Source organism: Accipiter gentilis, chromosome 12 (assembly GCF_929443795.1).
Source record: "Accipiter gentilis chromosome 12, bAccGen1.1, whole genome shotgun sequence".
Taxonomy (NCBI): Eukaryota; Metazoa; Chordata; class Aves; order Accipitriformes; family Accipitridae; genus Astur; species Astur gentilis.
The window spans coordinates 5,547,982-5,564,965 of NC_064891.1; the positions used below are offsets into that span (position 1 = coordinate 5,547,982).

Here is a 16,984-nt window from a genome sequence, read left to right on the forward strand (position 1 = left end):
CTGTTTGAAGTATGTCTGGGACATGCAAATTTATGTCCTTGTTTCAAGTGTGTTTGGGGAAAATAAAGTAATGTTGTGCTGTCTGACTCCAATGTTAAAAGAACATTGCGAACATTTCAGTTATCAAGCCTTTTTTTCACCCTCTTTTTCTTTTTCTTCTTTATGTATGATATTTTTGAGGATGAATTTTGAAGAATATGTCTTCAGATCATCTGGAAATAGTGGTTTGAAATAATTTTTGCTCAGTGATGTATTGATGAACGTAGAGCGATTTCATCCATTGCAAACTCAAATTTGATTATATTCTAAAACAAAAAAAAAATTAAGTATGTGCCTTTTATGAGACTGAAACTTCAAGGTCCAGCATTAGCAAAGAGAAGGTTTTTTTTTTCTCAAGCATGAAATATGGTAGTTGACTTGAATAACGAATGTCTTTCCACTTTTTACTGTTAGGTCAGCTTAATAAATACACAAAACATTCCAAGCTACTTTATTAAAAAAAAAGTATACCTAGGATATGGAGTGAGATGCATGTTTCCTTCTAACTCCAGTCTTAAAAAAGAAAGAAGAGTTTCCATATGTATTGGCATTCCCCCCCCCTCCCTCCCCCCCCTTCTTGTTGCTTTTGTTGCTGCAAATTGACAACTCTGCAATTAGGAATGATTAATGATGCACCCCAGTGCTTTGGAGGGCCGGAGGTCAGTCTTCTCATAGGCTGCACGCTCTGTGGGAAAGGGGAGAACGAACCTGTTCCTCAGAGCGTACAAAACCCTCTCTCTGTTGAGAATTACTGTTGATGTGGACATAATGTGTGTCAGCAGTGATGCGCAAATGGTGAAGGGGAAGTGCAGAAGATGATCTTCTCATGTGATGGTGTTTGGGTTTTTTTTGTCGTGGTTTTTTTTTGTTTGTTTGGTTGTTTTTTTTTTTTTTTTTCCTGCCAACATAGCGTGTGGATTATATGTATCTTCCTTTTTGTAAGTTAGCTACTGAACCTGCAGCAGGATTGCTGTTGCTTGAACCTGATGAGCCCTGAGGGCCAAATGGCTTTGAGGGAAGGAGTAAACATTTTGAACATAATTAGTAAAAAAGAAAAAAAGGAGAATATAAAAGGAGTTGTTAAATGGACCATGTGTGCCTAATTCAAATTTAGTTCTACACGTTTTCCTGGTAGAGATAGAAAAGCTGGTTTATACAATAGAAGTGTTTTAAATTGTAGCCTCTGTTAGCTGATCTCCAGTTAAATGAACCTTTTTGCCTCCCCGGCAAATTATCTTTGGAAATGAGAATCCAGCTTCAGTTCTTCCAAACCCTATTTAGAAGATTCATCGGAAATTGGGGTTGTGTGATTTCAGGCAGGATATGATTGCTTGTTTTTGGATCATTAAGGGTGTCAGCTTTTCTGAGCAGCTACCAAATATGGCCAGAAGTGTTTTGAAATGTGGCAAGGAGCCACTTTTCTACTGAAACAGCATGAAAAGAGTCAAGTATATCAGCAGCAATATTTGCAGACAAAATGTTAGTGTGCCAGATTTTTTTGCTGGTGTTTTTTTTTTTTTTTTTTTTTAAATTTTGTGTGTGTATATTTTTCCATACAACTATATGCAAATCTGAAAAAAACAGTCAAGTGAGATGCCTTTACCTGTAACATGTTGCCAGTTCACATTAGGTATAACAAAATCTTTCAATTCTTCATCTTCTTAATCCTTTCCATTGCGGTACTTCCTTTCCTTCCCACTACCCCATAGTAGTTTCAATGCAGCCATTGTTTGGAAGAAATTTTTTTGCCATCTACTGTGGAGTTCAAGTGACATTAACCTTATCTTTGAAGACCAAAGACTGTGCAAAAAGTTTCTGTATAATTTATCTTGCTAAGTCCTTCAGAAGGATTCTTCTTGTTGTTGTTCTAAAAGGAATCTTCCTGTTTTAAGCCTGAATAAAGGTTCTGTGCTATTTAAAATGCAATTCATCTGATCAGAGCTTTTCAGTTACATGATAGTTTCTTATGAAATGATGGAAAACAATAAGCAAATTGGACCTGAAGTCTCCTAACTGGTGATATGGTATTATGAATTTATAAATCAAATAGTACTTGATGATAGATGCTAGAGTTCCTGACATTGTATCCAGAGAAATTAATCTGGTTTGGTTTTGCCTTTTCATTGTATTAACAACAATGTTGTAGGTTTAACTTGAATACTTCTTGTTTCCTTTAGAGGAAAAAAAATGAAATACTTGATATATCTGTGGGTGGATGTGGTGAGTTGGAAGAGGGAAATGCTTAAACATTAAAGAACTTGTTATTTATGTTGTTATTTATGATTATGTGTATGTTTTTCCTCTTCCAGAGTGGCCTCTGTACAAAAACCTGATCTTATTAATGTACCAAAGGTATGTTCATCATCGCAACCAAGAAATGTAGCATGTGACACTAACTGTTACCCATCTGTCAAACCCTGTTGTGGATAAGCACTGTCATTCAAACTTTCCTTTCAAATATAACTTGCTTGATTTCCATGTGCTACATTAAGAACATCGCAGCGTTTTTATCTTTGAGTAACTTTACTCTCCGTGCGCCCCCCCCCGCCAAAAGAACTGAGAGACCTGGCAATTTATTATTTAAGAAAAAAAAAAAAGAATAAACGTTATCTGCCAACTCTCAGAACATATTTTTAGAAAGATATTGCCGAAGTTTTTCCTCTATCCCTAAGAGAGAAACACTAGTAGGGCTTTTCGGTGGTGGTGGGGGGTTTCCCCTTTTTTTTTTTGTTTTGTTTGTTTTTTTACTTGTTTTGCCTTTTTTTAATGGGCACTGAAATCTCCCTTTATATTTGGAAGAAGCTTATCTAAATATTAGAGTTTCAGAGAACAATTCCCCTGACTTTCCTTAGAGCATTGGGGAATTACTTGAGTTCTTCTAATGTTTTGTTCTCAAGCAATAGTTTCAAACCCTCCTTTTTGATAAGGCTGTTTGCAAACCTGAAAATACTTACAAATGGCCTGTATTTGAAATTCCTCTCCAAAGGACATAAATAACGTATATTATGTTAGTGTTCTGCTGACTGTGATTTGAAAGGCCACAGTTTGGGAACCACCATGTTAAAACATAGCTCCCAGGAAAAAAAAAATAAAAAAAATAAAAAAAATTGTATTTTTTGTGAAGACGTTAGGGTACATTGACAGAGTGCAACTGGAAAAGCTCACTGAGTCCCAAAGCATTAGCCTCTAATAAATGAGCTCCTGGGCTCTGGTTCCACTCTTACTGATCTGTTGATACAGCCCTTATATACAATGTGTGTGTGTACACATGCACATGCTGTTTGTGTATGGGGAATGTGCATATCTTGAATTGGGTTTGAGAGGTGGAATGTGGATTTTTATAAAAAACACTAATTTTTTCCACATGAGTTACCCGGTGGGTTTTGCAATAGAGTGGCTCTTCAGTTTCTCTTGAATTTGATTTGTGGGGTGGCTGTTCTGGATATGATGAGAGGAGTCAGCATCGTGGGATTTCATATTGATTGTGCGTGCTTGGATCGTTCCCTTTCCTAAAACGCATGGCTTGGTTTTTTTTCCATACGTTTCACGGCTGCAGTCTCGGTAAAGCTTGCTTCTGTTCTATGCTTCTTCATTCGACGCTAGGTGGGTTATCTCCCGTGAGAGCACCGAAAATCCCTGCTGAGGAACGTGCATGCGTCTGGCGTGGTTTTGTGTGTTTCTTTTTTGTTTTTCATCTCACATAGGGAGAACCTACAGAAGTAGTTAAGCCTGTGCCCATTGCCTCTGCTGTTGCGCCCAAAGTCACTGCCACGGCGAGCGTGGCTTACAATAAGACACCGAGGCCGTTTGGAGCCGTAACCTCCTCCAAAGTCACCTCCATCCCATCACCGTCCTCCGCCTTCGCCCCGGCCCAGGTGGCGGCTCCGTCCCCGACGGCTGCCGCCCCGGCCCCCTTTGCTGTGCCCGGACTGCATGTTAATGCCAAGCCTAACGCTGAGCAGCGGCCGCCTGCACCGAGCGCTGCTAAACCTGCAGTTAATGTCCCACGGCAGCCCGCCGCCACGCACAATGCCGCCCCGAGCGCCTCGGCCGGCGACGGCGCCCAGGACGTAGCCGAGGGGCCACGACGAGGATTCAGAGAAAACCAGGGGGAGAGTAAACAGCAAAATGGGTAGGTGGGAAATTTTTTTTGCTGTGAGGGCCTTGCCTCGCAGGAAAAAAGCTGGGCTTGTGTAAGGGCTAAGTAAAACACAGCTTGGAGGAGTCGTTTAATCCTCAGAAACGAAGCCCTGAGGAAGGACTCGCCTCTTACAAGGCATGCTTCAAAGGGCTGAGCCAGGCTTTTGGTGGTGATTTTTCTCGGGGGTGACATACTGGCTTATAGAGTGTCACAGCTAAATTGGATCAGGACCGCGAAATGCTTTACACGATCGGTTGTATCACAATGCGTTCTGGACCTTACAACAAGCCCGGTATTAATTTCGGTGTCCGTGTCTCACTGTGTATTTTGACTCCTGATACGGTGGCTGAAAGCAGCAGGCACTCAAAAATGCAGAGCGGTCTGTCAAGAAGGGTCAGTGGGCGCTGCGACGGCAGGGAATGAGATGCTCTGAAAGGCCATCCGTGGTCCCAGCAGGAGTGGTGGAGGAAGGTCCCAGAAGGGAGGCAAAGGGACAGATGTCACGTTACTTCTCTGCACAACGCATGAGAAACTTCAAGATGCATTCAGGGAAGCTGGCGGTGTTGAGCAGACTTCTTGCAGCATTATGTGTAAATACCTCAACTTTAAATGTTACCGTTCCCTTAAAAAAGCAACACAGATTTAAAACATGAGTAATTTTTGTATTCAGATAATTGTTTATGTTAAAGTGGATATTGGAGACCTAACATTTAAGGGACTGTAAGGCTACAGAAAAGGCTTATACTGTATCTGGTGTAGCATCTAGAGAGTAAACAATAGATCAGTAAATTAAACTGAGCCCAGCAGCAGTCCTGGGCACTCAGACCTGCACCGCTGCCCTGTTTCAGCAGCACTCGTCTGGCCAGGGCAGCCTTGGGCTCTCCCAGAAGCTCCTGGGCAGCGCTCGGGAGCTGCAGCATCCCAGGGACTGATTCCCAGCTGAGTGAGGAGGCGGCTGGGTGCGAGTGGTCCCATGCCAGTTGGCCTCTGTGCCCAGCAGCAGTGTCTGGCAGATTGAATTAAGTAATAAAAAGGGCAGGAGAGGAGCTGTAGGTTTCTCTTCGATCTTAAGAATGTAAAGCCTGCGCTTAAAAGCGAAAAGCTGTGGTTACTGTTTCCCATCCCTCAAAGGCAAGGGGCTGGAGGAATAGACCTAGTACCCATCTCCTCTGATATTCTCTCAGTATGTAAAGTTTATGAAGAACACTACAGAAAGGTAAACATCCACACCAACTAAAATACAGAATAAATTGCAGTTTCAGTTGAGCTTCTCATGGGGGAAAAAGATTTTTTAGGTACCTATTCCCTTTATATTGCAGTATGAATATTTTCCATATGTGGACTCATATAATGCAGTCTGTATGCGTTTTATATCACACCATTGCCATGGTAACTTCCAGCCCTTTCTTAAACAGCTGATGGCAGGGGTCCACACTGCATAGAAGTGGGATGAAATTCGGAGATCCCAAGGACTTGCTTGATGCTGGTAGTCTTGTTGAATATACTTTGCCAAACCATCTCTTATCTTTCCAGGAATGCTGTTTTACCAAGTAACTGTGTAAGGAGTAATCAAAAGCAGCAATTAGTACTGAAAAAGAGGAACAATAGCAACAAAATCAAGTCTTCTGGAGGGAAGTGCTGCAGGCGTAGAGTAAGCGCTTGACAATCGAGATCGGATGACTGGGTGAGCACTGTAAGGTGCCCTACCTTACAGATAGGGGATGAATAATACCAACTGAAGAGTATCGCAGCTGACGGGTGAAGAAATCCCTGTCTCCCTGCCAATCTTGCAGATCTAATTTGGGAAAGCTTGAAAATGTTTAGAGCTGTAAAAACCTACTTTATTTTGCCATCTTTCTTACAATAGTGTGTTTGCGCTATCTAACTCTCTGGCAGTCCTAAGGCAGAAATAAAAAACAAGTAAACAAAACCCCCTAAAGTTATTGTATTGGCCTGCTGCTACACTACTTATTTTTACTTAGAAAAATTACATGTTTACAATGATGCTTGACTATCTCCCCATTTAAAATGGAATCAATGATATTCATGAAATATCAGAAACATTGAAGTTTAGAATAATTGATCACTCTGCAATAAATTCCGTTTTGCTTCTGTGTTTCATATTATTCATTTTCTCAAAAAAAAAAAAAAAAAAAAAAAGAAAGAAAAGGCAACATATCTTGTCATAAATAGCACTGCTGAGCAAATGCAGTTCTTCAGACATGCACCTTGTCATACTCAGAATTTCCTCCCACCCTCCTGGCTCCCCTCAAACCACATTCAGGATGTAAACTATTTGCCTTCACTTCAGGATGGGGAAGGAAGTTTTGTTTCCCTTGTTGAGTCCTGGCTTAGAAAGAAAGCAATTTGCCTTCATTAGGCTGTGTGCAGTTATGTTTTTATTATGACCTTCTTGCCACCTCTTGCATGAAAACGTGCCTGCTGCTTAAAACAGGTAAGATGTCCATATACTTCACTCATTTTAAGTTCAGCTGGGCTAATTTTTCCCTTGTAGGTTCTCTTGATGATTTTAAGTTTTACTTACGTGACGTATGGCTTTACGAGAGCTTGGATTTTGAAACTCCTGTAATATTTTAAGAAGCAAAGAATGTATTAACACATCAAATACTTTTTTTCCCTTGCAGATAACAACAGTGACAAAGTTAGTATCAACAGCACTGGAGTTGAATTATGGTCGTTTTTCCTGTTGGAATAACCAGCATGTATTCTTGTTTTGCAAAATTATAGCTCTTACAGAGCTTTATATTTAAATTTTGCAAAACAGCTTCAGCTTTTCTTAGTAACTTCTTAGTATAGTAAATGGTTTTGTCTGCATTGGACATGATGTGATCTTGCTTTCCACTGTGTTACATTTTGCAGCTTTTTTTATTCCACAAAACATTTGTGTGGTGTTTGTGTGTATTGATAAATTCTTGGTGAACCTATGGCTGATTGGTGTTGGTAATACAACTAGTAAATGGTGAAATAGAGTATAAAAGCAAAAATGGTTTGAGGACTATGGAATGAAGGGCCGGATACTGAATTCGTATAACAAAAATAAGAGTAACATCCATATACTGTGATTTGTACATATTAAGGATGATCAATATGATTGAGGTTTCACTGGCTTGTCTTTTCTCCCCTTGCCTCAAGGCTGAGTTAAGGGAGAGCCCATCTCATTGAATTTTCCTTTGTCTCTGGCACCACCTTGTTGCCTCAATGAGTCATTACTAGTAGACTCTTAAGCCTTAAAAAAGGCACCAGTAGGATCCACAAGAGAAGTCAGCAGCATATTTTGTTTATAATACCACTTTCAAGAAATGTGAAAGACTACTTATTTCACTGTGGTAGTTGCTAGAATGAAGTCAACTGCATGTAAATAATTATATTTCCATGTAGTTCCACACCTTTAATTACTGCTTTAATTTTCAGATGTTATTTTTGCTATTAACTGTTTTGATGCTTTACTTCATTTTTCTCTGTACTTCTTGTACTCCATCCTGGAAATAGCACTGTCTTTGTTTCTATACCTCTCCCCCTTTTAGTAACTTTGATACAAGATACATGTACTTCACTAATACTGTGTGTCAAAAAATTCAATCTTTTATATAATTTTGTATGATACCTTACACATCGTTCTTTCTTTCAAGTATTAAGTATTCTTTTAAGCTTAAGTATTTACTAATGCATTCCATTGAATGGGCCTAATTCGTACTTGTTGACAATTAATAATTTACATCATTCTCATTCATATTTTCCACCTTTCTTCACCAGAAATACTTTGGACATTATAAGTACAGTGGGGAAGTAGTGGCAAAAATAAAAGTGACTTTTGAAGATTTGTTGGGTTGTTTTGGGTTTTTTGTTTGTTTGTTTTAATTAGAATTGTTATGTCTTAAGAACTAGTTTTGCCCAGTTGGTCTTATGTAGATTATGTAAAAATAAGTGTACGTTTTAAAGGGTCTTAAAGATTAATGCTTTGGGATAACAATTGTAGAATTTAGGAGTAATATATATATAGGTTGAATCTTCTGTTCCCTTTTCTTGAAGTGATCAGTGCCTTTATATGTTCTTTACATCAGTTACTGCAAGCAAAGTTTTAAAACCCTGTATTCTTGCAAATCTGCTAGTGCAGGGATTGGTAGTAGCATGTAGGTAGGTTACTGTGGGGAAAATTTCCAGATGGAACGATTACCCCACTTTTTTGACTTTCGGAGAGGGTATTGAGCATCAGTATCTCCATGTTATGCTCCAGAACATCGCTACATACACTTTCAGATGGCCTGGTTCTGATCCAGGCTTTGCCAGGCACAAAAGACTTGGCACGTACTAGGTGGCCCTTGCACACAGCTAGTGCTTTGCCTCTTGTGAACCAGGGGGATAACTTGTTGAGGAGCACCTGATCCTAACTAAGTAGACAGCCCTGCTTTACCGAGACAAATTCCCCTCTCATTCCTGTAAGGAAATCGCTGTGAGTTTAATCTAAGTATGGGAGTTTTGTGCTGTGGTTTTGGTGGTAGAATGAGAATATCACTATTAATTGGATTTCAGTGCCCTTTCCCACAAAACTAATTCAATAGAATAATTAGCTGCACTTCTATTTCAACTTTCTGACTTTATTTCTTGTTTTCTTTTTTCTTTTTTCTGTTCATGCTGGGAAAACTTTCTCTTGCTGTCTTACTCTGTCATCTCCAAGGAAAAACCCACCCAAACGGTAAAGGCTTAAACATGTAGATAACACTGTCTTTTACTGTTTCAAATGTTTCAGCAGGGAAACAAGGAAAAATATTTCCAGTTGGGTTAGAGTAATTATAAAGCTGTGTTTGGTTCAGAGAACTGAATCTGTGCTCAGGTGTGCCTGTAGAGCTCACTGCTGCACATCTGCATTCAAACGCAGAAGCTGCCTTCAAATGCTGTGAAAAGTCACAGTTCTGCCCTTGTCTTTGTATCTACCCCAACCCAGGCAGTCTCTGAAGCTTTTCACTCACTGCTTTCTCCTCCTTAACACAGCCCCCCGCGGAAGCACATTGTGGATACCTATACAGAGTTTTACCACACACCCACCCACAGCGATGCCAGCAAGAAGCGACTGATTGAAGACACCGAAGACTGGCATCCCCGGACAGGCACCACCCAGTCCCGCTCTTTCCGCATCCTTGCCCAAATCACCGGCACTGATCATAGTGAGTAGTTTGGTGTAAATGAAATAAAAGTAATGGCCTTGGACAGATAGGTGTTTTTAAAAGTTGGGGGTGGGGGGAGATAATAACATGGTTTAGTGGGCATGGTTAATGGTTGGGCTCGATGATCTTGAAGGTCTTTTCCAACCTAAATGATTCATTGATTCAGTCACATGTCTTGCATTTTTCCCACTTGGATAATAAATCCAGTAGGCAGAATTTTGGTGAGCTCTTTAAAAGAAAAAAGTTTGAGAAGACTATAGTCGGAAAATATTTTTGTAAAACTCCAGCAACTGCTAAATCGTTCAGGCCATATTCATTACTGGACATTATTCCTGATTGAGTTGAATATTAATATATTCTAGATAAATCTTAAAATTTCCATTTCTACTCCCAGAGATATGGGCAGGTATGTATTTGTTGTTTCTTTCCCCTCCTGTATAACCAAAATGGTAATGTTCCTTTTAAAATTCAATGCTCCAGAAAAATTAAGGTGTTTTCAGGCATGTAGAAAATCTTTGACAGTCATACAAAAGTATGTGATCTGCAGTGATTTAACCAATCAGAAGCATAAATCCATAGTTCCTCCATTTATTCCCACATCATGTTTCCATTCTCTGCTCATGCTATGGTGTGATTACATGTACTGTGAACTGGAACAGATGATGCAGAGAAGGTCATTCCCAATCATATAATTTTATGGTAAAACTTCATATTATGCTGTCAGTTATAATTCATTGGGTGAGATCTGTAATGTTGTGTAAAAGCCATCAGAAGTGCTATCAGGAGGTTTGAGCTCAGTTATGTTCAGACTGAGGCAGTTAATGCAGAGGTGACTATTTCATTCTTCTACTTTTCACAGCTAGTCCTACAATAAAGAAGGTAGTGAGGAAAACAGACCCCCTTCTCGGGGGCAGATTTGATTAAATCAACTATTGATTTTCTGGCAGAATTACTCTAGAAGCCAATGGTAACATGTCCCCAAATAAGGATTATTGTCCCTGCATGATAAATCTTCTGAACTTGGACAGTTCCTTGATTATTTTGTGGTCCTGCGTTGTGCTAGTCTGTTAATGGATCATTGTCTATCTTTGGATTCTCATCATTAATCCTTGTAAAGGCAGAATGCAAGACCTGAACATCAAATAACATGTCTTCGAGTACTGATGAATTAATCATGTTGACAAATACTATAAGAAAGTGACTGCAACTAGGTTTGTCAAATTTAAAATCAGGGCTGGGAATTTACATTATCCTGTGTGCAGTCCTCTAGCACCTTGACGGTTCACAGCCTGGCTGCAGACAGACCCTTGGATTATCACTTGATATAAACCCCCAGATGTTCGTCCAAAAGAAATACCTCCCAGCTTCCATTGATCTTCCCCTTCTCAACTCACCTTTCTCAATGCCAACGTGGAGAGCGTGCCAAGGGAAAGGGCAGAGAGCAGCAGAGCCACCTTTCAGCAATCCTGCTGGCAAAGGGGCTCTTGAAGTTTATAGACATACCTCATTTCCACTGGGGTGTATTTAGAATTGATGAGGAGTCCTAATGAGCCTTGTTGTAATCTCCTGCTCTGGTAAATGCATTGGCACAGGGCAGAATCTCACTGTGTGGTGGTACCATGCCTTTGAAAATAAAAATTTTCTGTTTTCTTGCAGTGAAAGAACCAGAACGTGAAGCTGCAAAGAAGACTAAGTGAGTTGATGTTTTCCATTTTTATTACTTTTTAAGACTTTGCATGTCTTAATTCTTAACTGATAGTGTTTGGTGCATTTGTGTGACATCTGGGTGTTTTAAAAATGTTGCTTCTTTCTTTGCCTTCTACTTCAGCATGTAAAAATCAAGATCTTTTTCTGCGTAGACCAACCTTTTAAAATTTGTTGCTGCAGTCCAGTATTAATGCTTGTGCAGGAGTTTGAGACTTTCCGTAAACTTGGACTGATTTGGTTTTCTGTACAAGGTCAGCTTGTTGACGTGTTTTCCTCTTCCTAAATCTAACCAGGCATTTTTGATTTGTGTGTGGATCAGATTGCAAGGCATAGCTGGAAAATATTACTGTTCTGGACTGCGAATGAGGGTCAGCTGTCTCCTTCCTTTGGGATAAGTTGTTCAAAATGAGGACCAACCCGTGGCTAAATCTAATGGCTCTTGCAGTCAGTGGGAGTTTTTCTACTGACTTTGCCTAACACTAGATCCAAGTTTTGGACAGAGAGAAAGGCAATGTGCAGATAGAAATAGTGCATGGAGATTGCATGCTTGCTTGTGAAACTGCTTAAGACAAACTTACTTACTTTCTTTCTTTCTTTCTTTCTTTCTTTCTTTCTTTCTTTCTTATTTTTCTTCTGTCACTTCTTTCCACAGGGAAAAGGTTCCCATCCACGTCTTTACCCCCAAATATACAAAATTACGTGACTGGCACCATGAAGTCTCAGCACGTGTTCTTAATGTCCAGTGATTTTACCCAAGTTGCAAAAGCAAAATACAAACTTCCTTCCTTTCTTCTTTTCCATCCGCTTTGGGGAAAAAAAAAAAAAAAAAAAAAAAAGGAGAGAGAGAGAAAAGAGAACTTATTTCGCTAGCCTTACTGCAAGGGAAATTCTAGCTTTTTCTATACTTTTCTAACACTTTCCTACTTATGTATAAAAACTGAGATGAAAATGTTTTTGTGCTAATCACTAGTCGACAAAATATACGTATTTAAAACAGAACAACTTGGGTGACTGAATCTCCCAACATGGGGGAGGAGAGATGGCTGTTGCAGTTCTTTTTTTGCCTTAAAGGAGTCATTTGCATTGCTGAGTTTGAGTTACTGTAGGTTGTTAGAAAGCAGAAAATTATGAACAAAAGAATAAGAAAATGTATTACTTTGATTTTGGGTCTGGGGGAAGAAGATGAAGAGGGACTGTATGCACTTGTTTCAAGCTATTGTAGTTACCAGGATAATTATCTTGGATTTCACTAGATTTTCAGCAGGTCTATTTTAGAGTGGTTGTAAATGTTTTACAAAGTAGAGCAAGAAGACAGACTGCTTTTAAGCAAATCGAAAATAAATAATAATAATAAAAAATTCCGATGTTGTGAATCAAAGTGCAAGCTCAATATAAAGATTCTGCTGCTTAAACTAGTAGTATGTTCATATTGTGGAAAACTTAGAAAAAAATGAGCAGAATGTTGCTGTGTACCTGTAAGAGCTTCAACACATCCTCTAACAAGAACAAGACAAGACAGTAGTATTTATTTATTACAGAGTGAAGCTCATAGGCTTTCTTGTGTTTATAAAAGCTTCATGGCCCTGTGGTTCTCCTGTAAAATAATGTATTATAGTAGCTACACATTCATTAATTTATGCTTTCTGAAGCTTGAAGAGTATTTTAATAAAAGTTGCTTTTATCTTAGCTCTGTCTGTTTTTCTTTTGAGTCTCTCTGACTCCTTGAATAGTCTTCTCGTGCATGGAGCTGTAATTTCATTGCACTTTCACAGATTATAGTAAGAGAAATAATTAAATCCCTGCTGCATTGTAGAAACAATCCAAACTGTATAAAATTACCACAGTAGTAGAGGTCCTCATCATGTTAAAAATGGGGTATGAGTTTGTGTTTGACATGAGATTTGCAGAAATCAGTAAAATGATTGACCTTTAGTGGGGGGCCACAGAATTAAGAATTCTGCTATGTAAAACTTGCTCTTGGCTTTTGCAATGCTTATTGAATCAGAGAAGTTTCAAACCTCAAAGGTGAATTGTAAAGAACATATAAAAGCCCAATCTTTCATAATTGCTTAATGAGAACCATTGCCATTGGTTTGTAGTTTGTGCAGCTGACCTACATGCTTTTCTGATGGAGTTGATCCTGTGAACAGATCGACGTCCACTGCAAATGCTTCTGCAGACTTGGGGGTGGGGGGAGGTGGTGTGGGGTTTGATTTTATTCCACAACTTGGAAAATTGAAAGGAATGGAGACCTTTGGAAGCATTTTAAGCTTGTGTTTCTTTTTCAGATGGTTTATACTGCTATACAGTATAGCAGTAGCTTATGCTATTTGTCATTTTATCTTTAGGAAAAGCCAAACAGAAAATGGAGACTTCAGGTAATAGCCAAGTTATCTAACACTAACAGTCACCGATGTGGATGCCTAACAATGCACAGCATAAAGTACAATTAGATTTGCACTGGTAATGGTGGACCAAGGCATATCACATCTTACCTTTTGGGTTAACTCCTTAGGGACAGTAGGGGAAAATGTTCACTTCAATAATTTCACTAAAGATTGTTTTGATGAGAAGTGCCAATTAGTTAAACCCCCCACCCTTGCCATCGTGTAACTCTGTAGTGAGTACTGTGTTACTAAACCCAAGCATGTTACTGAGTGCACATACACCACAATATAATTATTTGATAGAATGCTGCTTATTAAAGTAAGAATGTGAAGTAGTGTTAAAAATGTTTTGCTGGGTTTAAAGAATTTTAGTGAATGGAAAGGAAGATGGGAGTTTCAGAGGGCATCAATGCAATGAAAACTGTGAAAGGATATCACTTAAGACTCCCTGTAAAGTTTTCTTCATAAGGGCAGAATGGTTTGACCTTCAAGTATTTTTACATTTTGGAGAGGTCCCTAGGTAATAAGAATATCTTCGTGTTGGTATTTAACTTAACCATTATGTTTATCTATCTTACCAGCTCTTATCCCTTTGAAGGGTGAGCTGCTTTAGCAAGAAATGGAAGAAAAAGCCTCTCTAAATAAACCAAAGTGTAGACGCCTCTGTTTTGATTAAAATTAAACATAGATAGTCATAAGGTCTGTCTATTGAGGATATGAGAATAGTCTGAGAAAGGCTACCAAAATTATTGGTTTCCTTTAAATTCATAGTAACAAATCACTAGTTTCAAAAACGTCTTATGAATGTGTGAAATGAATTTCATTTACTGTTTTAAAGATGTCATCTCTTTGCCCAATATCCCCATTGCACAACACTTGTTGACGTTAAATTTTGGACGTTGTTATTGTTGCCAAAACAATGGACTGCTTTTCCATTTGCATGTGGATAACACGCCCTGGCTCATGTCTGATTCCCAGCATACATCTGATCTTTGCAAAAATATTCGGAGTGGTTTATGATATAAATGAATAAGCTTACATTTAAGAGAACACCTGGAAAGGTGAATATGACAAACAATGAAATAGAAACCTCTCTTCCATCCGTGATCTACAGATAAATATCCCAATCTAATAATATCCAACTTTTCAGGCAGGCATTATCTAAGACAAATGCCCTGTGGATTTTTTTTGTTATTGTTTATCCCTAAACTGTAACCCACTAGGGATTTTTTTGTGTGGATAAAACATCAGCAGCTGGAAGGACAGGAAATAGAAGTGGAAAACCCTCTCTGAAATGTGTAAATTGCAACTCTTAAACCAGTTACTTACAGCTTAGAAAGGCAAAGTCTAGCCTTTATGTAAAGTTTACTTATGTGTTTTAGTAACTAATTAGTTCTAATTCTGCGGCACCCTATCTCCAAGTATGTTTTAGATGTTCACTTTTAACCATCTCCTTTTGAGCAATCAGGTACAGATTTCATTTTGGCCTTAAATTATGGAGTCAGTTCATTGTCCTGGGTGAGAGATGTGTCTGGATTTTCCAGATTTGTAGTTTAGCTAATCCATAGCCACTGGAAAATATTTGTCCCATTCTTGGTCAGTCCTGAAACAACCTGTCATAAATAATGTATTTTTTTTCCCCCTCCTATGCCATAAATATCTGTAAAGCATACCTGCAGATCTACCTAATGGAGCAGGAACCCAGGATACCTGTATTAATCTGAATAAAAGCTCTGTAGCTACGCAGACTTTGGAGATGCCACCTGTACCAGAATTTCCATCTGCACCTTTACCACCTATGAGGTCTGCTCCCTTGTCATTCCTAAGTCTGTTCAATAATTTTCAGCACTTAAGGCTCCCTACTTTATTAAATACTTAATTCTGCATGCTAATATTAAAAAAAAAAAAAGGTAGTATTGCCTACTACTCTTGCTAATTTAGTCTGCTCAAAACTTGTGGTTGTGATTGCTTTCTACCTCATAGTTTACTTTTGTATTTGTGTATTACAGTGAGATGTCTCACAGGTGCTTTTCTTCAAGTAGAGGGCTTTAAGACAACAATTTCTAGATTTTTTTTTTTTTTTTCCTATCACAACTCACAACTGAAAAAAAGAAAGGATATGAAAAAATATTGAGAAATATATAGTCTAACCTTCACAAAACTAATGCGCTAAAAAAGTTGCAGCAAAAAGTGTATAAAACTTTGGGAGTGAATCCCCCTAGTACTTGTCTGTTTCTTTTCCAGTATTTCCTAAAAGTTTTCCATTGCATAATGTAATACTAAATGTATGTGTTCCATCTTTGTAAATTTAAAATACTACTTGGCTTTCTGAGTTCATAAGCAGCAGGACACTTCTCAACCTTCACTAAAAGTGTGACACTTCCTAAGTGTATTGTGCATCATTTTATCGCCCTATTTGTGTTTTGCTATAAGCTCCATGGTTTGGGGTTTTTTTCTGATCTACTAACACTTTCATGCATAGTGTTTCCTGTTCAGCATACTATTTCAATGTGGATTAAAACCCTCTTTCTCCATGTGTCTCCATTTGCTTTTGTTGCTGTGAATGGAGTGAAAACGGTGCTAGACCAGAAAGTGCAGCTGCTCTTTTGCCAATAGCAGAGTTGTCCCCTGGCAGTGTCCCCTCTCCCAGACTTTCTGAACACGTTGCTGCAGCAGATCCTGGGAGGTAAATCATTCAGAGGGTGTTCTGCTTCAGTTAACAATCTATCTATATGTTGTTCTAGTTTAGATTTGTCTGTCTTGGGAGAGAGAGGGTTGTCTGTCATTCACTTAAAATTTATTAATCTGCCATGACTAGGGATTTTCATGGAAATGGTAGGAGGGAGAAGGAGAAGAGAAATGAAATAAAGCTGAGCTGATTCATGAAGTCTTGTGGATACCAGTTAAAATAAGACACAATATTTCGTGTGTGTTGGTTTTTTGTCAGTGTGTATCCACCCTATCACCTGGATGGAGTAACTTTTCAGTGGTCTCAACAACAACAAAGTCAATTCAGGTTTCTTCAACACACAGAAAAGTGCCTTTAAAAATCTATAAAGAATTTTTAAATAGGTGGATTATTTCATTCATAGCACTACATGGTGCTATGATGCAGTCAAAGAAAACTAGATGATTATGTGGCAAATTTCCTGTCATTGGCCTTGGATAGCTTCACTGGCACTTATCTTGGCAGATTGGTGATGTTTTGGAAGTCGCCTATGGGTACTAGACAGCGACGGTAATTTTGACTCTAAGTGACAGTAATTTGGAGGGTTATGATGCTATTATTGAAGGTCAATAACATTTTCTGATGGCTTGTGTTTCATAGTGCAGGAGTGGTAGGTAGTGTTCATTACACATGCAGAAGCAGAAAGTTACAACACAAAACAAAGCTGCTCCTTTAAAAATGAGAATTGAATGAACAGTGCCTGGTCTTGCCAGGCCCCTAGACGGACTTGTCCTTGTGAAAAACATACAGGAATATACTATTGCCCATACCTGTGTGGGCTTTCTGCAACTTGAAATCT

The 16,984-nt window shown here is 38.8% G+C and overlaps 1 protein-coding gene across 11 annotated transcripts in view; it reads left to right on the forward strand.

Moving 5' to 3' along the window:
* PDLIM5 (PDZ and LIM domain 5) overlaps positions 1-16,984 on the forward strand; it is a 135,122-nt gene that overhangs the window by 72,731 nt on the left and 45,407 nt on the right. For 5 of the 11 annotated variants that reach the window (XR_007507857.1, XR_007507858.1, XM_049815432.1 and 2 more), the window contains exons 4-9: positions 2,349-2,391; positions 3,744-4,171; positions 9,191-9,363; positions 11,020-11,056; positions 13,419-13,448; positions 15,126-15,260. Coding sequence is in view for 9 of the 11 variants with exons in the window: in XM_049815432.1 (XP_049671389.1) it covers positions 2,349-2,391; positions 3,744-4,171; positions 9,191-9,363; positions 11,020-11,056; positions 13,419-13,448; positions 15,126-15,260 (846 nt within the window). In the remaining 2 variants the exon portion in view is untranslated. The other 6 variants (XM_049815434.1, XM_049815436.1, XM_049815437.1 and 3 more) reach the window with 4 other exon arrangements.